This window comes from Gallus gallus, chromosome 10, assembly GCF_016699485.2.
Source record: "Gallus gallus isolate bGalGal1 chromosome 10, bGalGal1.mat.broiler.GRCg7b, whole genome shotgun sequence".
Taxonomy (NCBI): Eukaryota; Metazoa; Chordata; class Aves; order Galliformes; family Phasianidae; genus Gallus; species Gallus gallus.
Genome location: NC_052541.1, coordinates 10898840 through 10909911, shown reverse-complemented (window position 1 = coordinate 10909911; position 11072 = coordinate 10898840). Strand labels below are relative to the sequence as shown.

The 11072-nt window shown below is 39.3% G+C and overlaps 1 protein-coding gene across 4 annotated transcripts; it reads right to left on the bottom strand.

Annotated features, from left to right (window-relative positions):
- Positions 1–817: 817 nt before the first annotated feature.
- HDC (histidine decarboxylase) lies at positions 818–10199 on the bottom strand. 4 transcript variants are annotated; one of them, NM_001293288.2, is made up of 12 exons: positions 10100–10199; positions 8667–8839; positions 8034–8147; positions 6789–6911; positions 5857–5991; positions 4990–5133; positions 4665–4731; positions 4213–4375; positions 4004–4094; positions 2749–2847; positions 1972–2073; positions 818–1784 (listed from the first exon to the last, which is right to left on the bottom strand). In NM_001293288.2, the coding sequence occupies exons 1-12, from the start codon at positions 10125–10127 to the stop codon at positions 1029–1031; spliced, it is 1995 nt and encodes a 664-aa protein (NP_001280217.2). In that variant the 5' UTR covers positions 10128–10199; the 3' UTR covers positions 818–1028. The 4 variants fall into 4 exon arrangements, 3 of the variants coding, with proteins under 3 accessions (NP_001280217.2, XP_040562259.1, XP_040562260.1); XM_040706325.2 differs by lacking the exon at positions 2749–2847; XM_040706326.2 differs by lacking the exon at positions 5857–5991.
- Between the last annotated feature and the right edge of the window lie 873 nt (positions 10200–11072).

Sequence of the window (11072 nt, the reverse complement as noted above, 5' to 3'; positions counted from 1 at the left end):
CTAACCTTGCCAGGAAATTCTATTTCTTAATATTAGCAAATATTGGTACTTGAAATAAACCATAAGATTGACTTAATAGAGTAGAACTTCTCTAGATTTACCTCAGCCTGATTTTCGTTCTCCTTTTAATTTCTTACCTAAACTCTTTTTGCTCTTTTCTTCTCGAGTTTTCTCTTTCCTAAGCTGCCTGCTCTACAGAAAGGGTGCTTCCATCCTCCAGTGCACTGCTGCTGTCATCCTCGAAATCTCCACTCTCCACAGGACTAATTTTGACTGTTGACCTGACCAGCCCTGTTCTTCACTCTAAAATAAAAAGCATGTAAGTAGGTACCTCCCCTTCCTCAATTAGTTTCTCAAATAGAACACACTAGGACAATTCACAGTTAGTCAGATAGAGACAGACACACACACATAATTTTAGGTCAATTCCATTCTTGCTTTCTTGAAACATGGTTACATAAAGCCTCCTGTGTACTGTTAGCTGATCAGTGCAGCTGGAATGGCAGGGTTACTGTTTTTTAAACGTGAGTGTTGGAAAATTGCACTAATGTACAGTAAAATCTCTGGTTACATCATCCTCTTTTCACAGTGCAGAAGGGATGCTGGCCTTGTCTGCACACACCGATCCTCACAGCAATCTAGAGTTTAAGGCAAGGTATTTAAAAAAAATAGGGCAAAGGGAATGGAATTTTTAACACCCTTTTGAGGCCAACATATTCTGTCAAAATGTCTCTAGTTTACCAATCATTAGTCCTGGCAAAGGCTAGTTTATAAAGCAGAAGTTAGCATTTTCTTTACCACAGTCTACAAACCAGAGTTTCATGTTATATGTCTACAAGGTTTATTTGACATTTTAATCTATAAATACACACGGTTTTGCACCAGTAAAAGCACAGGAATTTTTTTCTCAGTGGTTGTTACCGCCACATACATATTGAAGAAAATTACATGTAGTATTGCATATGAGTAAGCAAACTTTGGTTCTCTTTCTACCTAGAGAGCTCTTAAGCACCGATCTCTTTTACTTGTTAAACGATGGCTTGCAGGGGACAACATGGCAGCTGAAGACCACACTGAATGCTACACTCTGAAAAGCTTGGGACACTGTAGAACTTAATTAATTTTTTGAAGGCACTTTTTTTGAGCATCATCACCTCTTCCGGCAGCCTGGAAAGAATTCTGCCATTTGCATGAGGCTCCTTCTGGTCACTGTCTGTTGTCTTAGGATTACATTGCTCAAGAAGATCAGTCATTGGCACACTGTTGCAGCTAAGTGAACGTGCTGTCTTTTTCTTCCCTTGAACAGACAAATAACTGAATAAGAAAGAGGTTAACTTATGTTTGGTAACATCTTGTACATCTTCTGGAAAACAATCATCTAGATCCCCCTGACCTTGCACTTGCTGACTTATCACACATGTACTGGGACTCGCTGCTAACTTCTTAGGCTGACCTACTATTTTTCTGGAAGGTATTTTGTACTTTCCTTCTAGATAGAGCTGAGAAGCATGACTAATAACACTAGAACTAGGCTCAGAGATCATATTAGGGATTTTTGCCTCATCACCAGAACTGACGCAATGCAATTCATTATGCTGGCTAATGATTTGGGCTGCAGTGCGTTGAATGATGTTCCAGTCTTGCAGAATATCTTCCCTGGTTGTGAACTGGGACGTTACAGTAAAGCGGATGATGAACTTGTCATGAATGGTTGCTGGAATAAGGAAGAGCCTGCCAGAGCTGCTCAGTTCTTTCAGGAGTTTTTCTGTCAGCCAGTTGGGACCCTGTTTTAAATATGGATAGGAAAAAAAAACATACAACTGTTAAAACTTCCAGTGACATCCAAATATCTGCAAGAATTTCAGCATTACAAATCTTATGTGAAAGCTTACTCATAGCTCTTAATGCCTATGGAGAGACCAGTTGTAGTCAAATTATTCCAAAAGGACATGCAAATGTCCCAGTTTTTACCTTTAAACGAAACACAACCAGTCCAAGATGTCTCTTGGCAGGAATTTCAAACAGCGGATCACTTCTTACCAAAGATTCAAAGAATTTGGCTGTTTCAGTGCCCTATGGTAAGGGGAAAAAAAAGAAAAGAGCAGTTATACACTGGTTTATCACAAACCCACTGTAAGACACTAAATTAAGTTGTTAAAAAAAAAAAAACTACCGTCCTCCTTAAGAGGCATCATTCCATTTACACACATGGAGCAAAACTAAGACTGTCAACAAAGCTAGGAATGGTTAATGCTGTCTCTATTTGCCCAAATCCTTAACAGTGATCAAGAATACCTGGGCTAGATACAGGAATTCAAAGAAAGTTGGAAATTTGAATGTTTCTTTTCTCAGATCAAAGTCCTGTTGCAGCAATTATTCATTCACAATATGATCTCTTGTATTTACATTCCATCGAAGAGTTAAGCCTGTAAAGTTTCACAGCAATGTGTCCAGCCACCCGTTACATCCTGCCTCCCAAACAGCTACCACTTCAGTTCAAAGAAAGACTCTACAAACTTACTCAGTGTTGTGCATTGGGTTATCAAGTTGCTTTCCACTGCCTATTGCTTCCAAGAAGGGTACAGGAAATGTTTTGTCAACATAGTCAATCTTCACATATTACTTAAAGGTAAAATCAGCACACACAGTGAATTTCTGTTACTCATCTTTGCATGACTGAATTTAAGAAACTCAGCTACTGGTAAATGAAACGTAACACACTTATGCTTGCTCTGTTAATGCACATACATGCCGAACATGAGCTTGAAGCTTTTTCACCCCAAATGAACGAATCACAAACCACAGCTTCAAAGAACGAAATCGACGACTCAGTGGAATTTGCCAGTGCTGTGAAAACACAACAGCAAACCAATAAGGGCAAAAGCAAAAGAAGAACTGTCCCCTTACCGAACGTGGTCTGTTGCTTCAGACCTACGCTCAGAAATCTTTACTGACACAATACATTTCATATTACTGAAACATTGGTAAGCCTAGAAAAGAGCCATCAAGGAAATCCTATGTCTATGTCTTTTTCAATTATTTGCAAAAATAAGATTTTGTCTATTCCCCCCCTTAATCTAGAAGTGAGGTGTTAATCTATGGATATGCGTAGAATTTTTAGTTAATTTCCAGTATATTGCAATTAACAACTTGTTTGCACTCAAAGAGCGTTATTAACTTGAGATGTGATCTGTCTGTTTACCATTTAAGACTGAGTGTTCACTTCATTTTCTGTAATTTGCATATTTAAATGCCATCCTGAACACCTTCCCATGTCAATAGTAAGAATTCACACAGGAGAAAATTCCTGCAGAGAAAATATCACCTACTGTATGGAAAGGAGTGACAAAAGTGTACTTCTAAGGAGCTACACAATAACATGCAAGGTTCTATTTAACCACAAGAGAGACTCATTGATTTTTTTTTTCTACTCTCTACACACACTCGTAGTGAAAAGCACCATTGATTTCAAGAAAACAGTCTCCTTTTCAGGACTTGGGTGAGATCATAAGAGAAACAATTGGCGGTTGAATATTCTTTCGGTTTACTGTATGAAATCTGCTTTAAGATGGATCGAAAGCAAAATGCCTCAGTTCTCTATCTCAGTACATTTTAATCAGAGGAAAATGTAATTCCTTTTACAGCTGTTTCAGAGCCTGGTGTTTACATTGCTTAATCCTTTTTCTATTTTATCACGTAGCAGAAATATAAGAAAACCACTCAAAATGCCATCAATTGGAATTAAGCGAATAATAGAGTGTACCAAAATGATCCTTCTAACTAAGAAGGCTATGCTAGATCCCCACCTATGTAAAAAATGTGTACTTCAATGTCTATAAATCTCCAAAAGCTTTACTAATTAATCTACTCGTGACCTCCATATGACTTTTTTTAATGTTATTAAGTAGTAAGACCACCTGAAAAATAACTCCAGAGGAATTTCTCAGTCATCATTTGATCATTCTATAGGCAATTTAAAACATCAACTCAAATAAAAACTTACCATGAAATCAACAGCAGCTCCTGAATTGGGATGTCTGAGATAGACGGGGTTAACACTGAAGGTTTGATGCAACTTGTATTTATCTTTAACCCTATCAATTGTAGAATGAACTATATTTAGCAAAAAAAAAAAAAAAAAAAAGTGCAGAGAAAGACTTCATAATTTGCTTATTATCCTTTTGGTGTTGTTTCTGTTTTGCCTTTACTCACCAAAACCCTGTGCAGTCAAAATGGACCATCATCCATTTGGAAGGGTTAAAAGCAAAGGAATCTGCATACTCAATTCCATCCAAGAACAATCGAAATTCAGGACACAGAAATGCTGTTCCTGCATATGCAGCATCAATATGAAGCCAGAGTCCCTCAGCACCACCTGTTGGAATTGAAATTGTTGTTACGAAAGGGATACAATGAATCAAAGTACCTCCTAAATTAAACTAGTTCTTTCCTCTCTTAAAAGCATGCATGTGCAGGAGGCGGACAGGTCGACAACAAAATAAAATGCAAGACAATCAAAAATCTAATTTTATTTTAAGGCGTGGAACCAGAACCACAAAACAAGAAATAACACTGATTTCTGACTTTCATCACATGTACGCCAACTGACGTAGAGTTGGGTCTACAACAAAATTCTCAGAAGTAAAGGGATAAATGACACTTACAAATTGGACCCAGCTCTGAGAGACTGTCAAAAGCACAGACACCAGTTGTACCCAAAGTTGCACAAACCTGGAATGAAATAAGACTGATCAGATGGCATTTTTTTTTTAAAAATAAATGGATGCAGCACTTCAAAACTTGAAAGGCCATCAATATAGTTAAAATGAAATCAAAATGTCCAATTTCAATAAAGCAGAAATTCTCCTACACATTTTCACCTTCAATGAAAGCATTTTAACATAGCAAAGTTATATCTAAGATATTTCTTACGTTGACATTAAGAATACAATGCTATATTAATACTTTTAATCAGAAAACTGAACATACAAAGATGGGCACTAGGCCTTTCTTTCTGTCTTCTGCTATGGCTTTCTTCAAAGTTTCACCTCTAAGGGAAAAGTTCTCATCCACAGGCAGAAATTTCATCTTCACAAGAGAAATCAAGCCAGCTTTTTCTACAGAAGAATGTGCCTTAAAAAAAAAAAAAAGACAAAGCCAAAAAACAGTACAGTAAGAAAGCAAGTCCCGAGCCTGAACAAACATGATAAATTATAGCCTTATAAAAGACATCGGTTGCAATAAAGCCATAGATAAGGTAATTCTTGTAATCCAGATTAATATAAGACTGAAAGTTTGTTCCTTGTGAACAACTAAAAGAAATACTACATTGTAATTTCAAGAAACAATTAATTTATTTGGACATTGGTCAAGATGTCAAGAGCATTGGTCAAGAGCCAATGACAGAACAGGTTTGCAGACAGAGTCACATCATTCTGTAGGCATTTCTCCAAGAACAAGCTTACAGGCCTGGCGTGCAGACAACTAACAACATCAGCAACACCGAGGACTTGAGTGTGCCTGTCTCCAAATGGTAAGAGGCTGAGAAGAAACAAGAGCTTGAAGTAGCATGAGATCAGCACACAGCTATAGCTGTTGGAGTTTCTGGAGAAAGGTTTTGCAGGAAACAGGACAGAAGTGCAGAAATCAGTCACCTGAGAAAGTCCTATTTAGACTCCTGGAACACTGCAAAATCTCATCTCACATCTATTTCATTTCCCCATCCGAAGGGAAGGGCTTTAGAGCGACTTATTCATGCTTGTATTTTTCTTTTGGTACAGTAATGCAAATTCACAGTCATCTGATGGTCCACCTGAGACAGAGGCCAATTCATTCTCCTCATAATTTGTAACCTACTTGATCAGATGCGTAAGCAATGAGACGAGAATTGAGTGAGGACTCGTCAGCGTCTGGCTCAGAAAGCTTCATCTCCAGAATTTTGTTTTTCCGTGCTGCCAGGAGCGCAACCAAGGTTGATTCACTCACAGTGCTCTGCAAAGACATTGCTCATTTACTGCAACATTTTTCTACTTCATTGCTATTTTGCCAGTGATTTAGCAAAGCCGTTCAAGTGCCCAGTTACCCACCCAGTCTCTTGGTCCTCCTATCGCTTTTCTCAGACACAATGGAAAGTCACTAGCTGATGAGCAGCTCTCTGGGCCAGGAACACAAAGCAAAGCCTTTTCACTGCCATGTATTTTTCATGTACAGTACTGAGGTGAGCAAATAAATCACATTTTTCTTTTGTTCTTCTACAGACTAAATTCAGTATCTACTATAAATAATACAAGCCTAAACAAAGCTCTTTCTGTAAAGACAGAGCCTTAGCACTGATTCCAGAGAGAACTTGCTAAGACCATTTGAAAGAAGGTGAGGTTCAGGACTTGTATCTTGAGGCTCTCAGAGATGCAAAGTCAACATGAGATAAAGGAAAAAGAATTTATATGGATGAGGACTGCTGGGAGGACAGTGATAAGTCTTCCCCTTTAATTATGCAGGAATAACTTCAGTGAAACAACAGACAACCAAATCTGATTATCTCGTTCATCCTTAAGTCTGTTCACAAGAATACCTGCTCCTAGCCTATAATGTATTAAGGACTAAAAGCAATAGCAATTCCTATTCCATTATCATCTAAATATAAACTAAAATCTGGGAAAGAAATGTCAATATTGGACTTGTTTCCATTTAGACTTCATTGATTTTGCCTCAAAGAAAATGATCACCAAGAAGGAAATTACTTGAGTGAAACCAGAAATGTTGATGGGGCTAACTCTGATCTCCTTTACCTGCAATACTCCTCCGCCCACACTATCAGGATGGTGATGCAGGAATTTATCTGGAAGGCCCAGCATTTTAGCCAGCCAGTCCATCACATTCATTTCCAGTTCTGTACAGGCGGGACTGGAGGCCTAGAAAATTAAACAAGAACAAGGCTGTAAATTCATTCAGCAAACACAGCAGAAGTTTAAGCCTCGGAGAGTATGCCACATACTACATTTTAATTCATAGCTATTAGCATTTAATTGCCTTGGGAGAAATCTCACCTTGATGCAACAAAGACACAGATTACAAGCTTTGTAACATTGGAGATATAAACAGCTAACCCTGTAAAACTGTGACTCCTACACAGCAGAGCACAATGCTATTTTAATAAAAATGATGTTGTTGTTTGGTGAGTTCTCTAACACAGACCTTGATGTTGAGATTGCAGCAAGCTATCTGAGGGAAAAATGCAGAATTGCAGTTCACCACCACTGCTCACAGCCCCTAAGCAGAAAAGTCACTGATCCATCTTCCAGCTAAGGTAGGTTTTTGAACAGCAGCAAAAGTTTGAAGTTGTTCTGCGGTGTCAACTTTCCGCATATGAAAGAATCAGTTTATGTGAGTTTACATTACAAACTTAACAGAAACAAAGAGAATTACAAACTAAATAGAGAACGTGGAAATGGACACTTCTGTGTATGTTACGAGCTAATCTGATATAAGTACACAGAGACTGTAATCTCCCAGTTCTTACAGGTTTATGGGTTTCTACTGCTTTCTTAACATGGCGACATATATTTAAGTGGAACACCAAATACTCAGACATTATGGGACAGGCCACCAAACATTCTATTTTAGAAGGAGAAAAATAGAAAATGTGCTTTCTCAAATGAGTAGGAGAACTGGAATGAAGCCCAGCCTAGCTTGCAGTCAGAGGTGCTGGCTGCTCTACTGCCTGCAGTGCTCATGTAACAATCTTAGTACTGAGACTAAACCATCAGGGAACAATGCTTACTGTGAGATATGCAAATAATTAGAAAACAGACCATTCTAGTGGTGTATTTTTTTCATTCAACTCTTAATACTAGGTGATATTTGCTTTTATATATGATTTATTTTTACAAGAGACATTTTCCAGTTACACAAACAGCTTACAATGGTCTAAGGTAAAAATTTATACTGACTCATAGAACCAGAAGGAATGACTGCGATCTCCATAATATACACAGAAGAATTTCTGAAGTAACAAAATAAAAAGAGTAATTTACCCAGGTGAATCCCAAGCAGTTAATTGCATCAGCCAGCATATCTCCAAGGAGTGAAGGCCAAGAAGTAAGAGCTGGGAAGTAGGCATGCATGTGTGGACTTTGCCAATGGACCACCTAGAATGAAATTATCTGAAGTCAACTCTGAAAACGTGAGAAAATTCTGCACAAGATGTAGTGATTAGTGTCTGTATCGTGATGGGAAAGGATCATAGCAGCATAATATGTGCAATTATAGAATTGCTACAGAGATAGTATCAACAGGGGTGCAGCACTATCAAATGATAAAATTGTGTCGTTATTTGATAAATTCCAAATTATAGCAAAAACTTTTATCTGAATTTAACAGGCAGACGAAGATTGTGAACAGGAAAGAAATGAACAATGCTGCACAACGGAGTCTGAAAAATTTACCCTGATACGGGGAATCCTCACAACCAACTTGCTATTGCTCATTTTATCAAAGAGCTTGTTTTTCGCTGTATGCCACAATTATACAGCCTTCCTAAGTACTCCTGAAAGAGCTTGCATGCTGGTCACCAATGTAAGCATGCATCCAAAAACACATCCTGCAGAACTTGTGCATTCCCAGGTTTTGGTGCTTACCCCAGTTAGTAACGACTTCTTATTTCTTACCCCAGGCATAATGATCTTCTCTATATCCCCGAAGATGTTGTCCCAGCTATCTGGGTCCATTGGGGCAGAATCCGGCAACTGAGCCCTCATGTAACCTGGCTGTACATCAGGAGTCACTCGTCTCTCTCTCACATTGCTCAGGTACTGGCAAATGTAATCCACCATCTCTTTCCCTGGAAGAGCAAGCCAATGCTTTGAGTTTAGATTATGGGAAAAGCAAATTGCAGCATTAGCATGTTGTGCAATCTGTGAGGAACATCAGACGCAGCCTAGACTGCTGTCAGCTGATGGCTAGAGAGAAGTCTGCATTAAAAATTCCACCCTGTCCCACCTATTAACTGTTTTAAAACAGATACAGAATTTACAAAAGAAAAGAAAATGAAATTCTGCTCAACATTTGGTTCAGATTAGTCCTCTGAATCATCATTTAACACTACATGGTCCACTCGTGGAAAGAAGTAATTGTCTGCACTCTGACAATAGACTCACTACCTTGCCTATCTAAGAAAATAAGACCCATATGTATGAGTGTCAATTCAATGTATTACGAAACAGTCTCATGAATTAGAGCTCCTGTTTACCAGGGAACATGCACATGGCACCCCACACGCAGGAGCTGTACGGCCTTTGGAAGGTTTCTGATTATTCAGAGCAAACATTTTTCATTAGGAGAAACACCGGGCAGCAATCAGGAGACCTGAAATAATCTCTGGTTTTGGGACCAGATAATCTAGGGAAATCTACTCAAACTTTATGCCTTGTCTATATTATTAGTCCCAACTAATAATGTAGGGACACAGCTTCTGAAACAGACTTTATGGAGACTGAACAGTCACAAGGTTGTCATCACTCAGTAGTTCAAATGTACTTCTAAAATAAGATCACGATGCAAACACAGACTGGCTACAGACAGGATAGACTTTCTTACCTACAGATAAAATGAAAACATACTCACAGAAATGCAGTTCTCTTCAAGTGCATTCTTCCCTTTTATTATAGCACAATCCCTTTTGCATCCTCTGAAAACAACTACACAGCTCCATGCTGTACCTCCAATTACGAGGCAACCTCCTCCAGCCCTGGAACCAAAGATTGCTCCCCATCTCCAGAACTGCTCAGTGCCAGTCAGGGAAGAGCCATTGTGCATAGCCTCTTTGCACAAGTTTATTTAGAATCATGGCTTTAGGGCTTTCCCACAGTATTTCAAATGTAAGATCAAGAAGTCTAAGTCTTCCACTGACTCTAAATCTGTTAATTCAAACTCAGTCCTGGGACATATCATCATCTCTACTCCAGCAGATGTAAAGCCCTGAGGACATGGGCAGTTAAACAGTCCACAGCCCACCCTTATTACTGGGTACCACTCACAGCCCTACAACAGCTCTTCCTCAGAGGCAAATGCTACCCGTTTCCATGAGCAGGGGATCACTCACCTCTCCGTCTGTACTCCTCGGGTTCCATGCCGATTCCTCCTAGGAGCACCTCTTCACGCTTGGCCTGCAACCTCTCAGGGAGCTGTGGGCAGACTGCTCTGGTGCCCTGCTAGCTGCTCACCCTTTATAGCTCCCTTTATCTCAGACTTGCGTACAAGGTTTAACGCAGGCAGGTTATTGGTGAGTGCTTCTCTAACTCCTCCCAATGGAGGGCTTTTACAGTCCCTTGTACGTTCTCATCTGTGCTCTTTTGATGTATAAGATGATACATCTTTGAGACGAGCTGCCTTGGTTCCAGTTCTTTCTTGTTTTGCAAGCATGTTTCAGAAGACATGCAGTAATCCATTGTGGATATAAGACACATTAACATCAGAATCATGCAAGAGAAGGAGCTGAAGAGCTTTCAAAAACAAATAAAAGCAGCTATATTTCTTCTGCAGGGTGAAATCAGCACTAGCAGTAGTCATTGTAACAAAGGGACCAGCACATAAATTAGACACTGCACTTCCGAGCAGGTAAGGACTTCACAATAAATAAATTGATTAATTAATCTAGAACTGAGTTTTCCCAAGAACAGAACATCTCCACAACTCTTCATCCTCTGCACCGTCATACTCACCCTGTTGGAAGGAAAGGCATTACAAACACTACCAGTTCCAGACCTGTGATACAAAGCAGGGATTCTCTTTGCAGAAATTCTGCCCTTGCAGATCAGACTAGGTTATACTGCATAGTTATACTCCTCCACCAATAGCACTCTAGAGTGCTGAGCTGGGAAAACACAGCTTTGCACATTGTGCTTGCTTTTCTCACATATGGTACGCACAAGCACTGGGACTTGGCCATATACTTCCAGAATTCCTTTAAGTCCCCCACCTATGTTGTTCTCAGTTTGAACAAATAGCCACGGAGTTCCCCTTGTTCCAGTTTCATTTAGGAACTGAAAACATATCCTGACCTCTTTGGCAGCAGA

What these genes read in the sequence shown, in the direction of transcription:
- HDC (NM_001293288.2), bottom strand. Translation starts at nt 10,127, where the DNA reads ATGGAACCCGAGGAGTACAGACGGAGAG. An exon ending in TTGCTTACGCATCTGATCAA is followed by an intron (nt 5,134 to 5,856) that starts GTAGGTTACAAA and finishes TTTTTTTTTAAG; the next exon opens with GCACATTCTTCTGTAGAAAA. An exon ending in AAGGCCTAGTGCCCATCTTT is followed by an intron (nt 4,732 to 4,989) that starts GTATGTTCAGTT and finishes ATTTCATTCCAG; the next exon opens with GTTTGTGCAACTTTGGGTAC.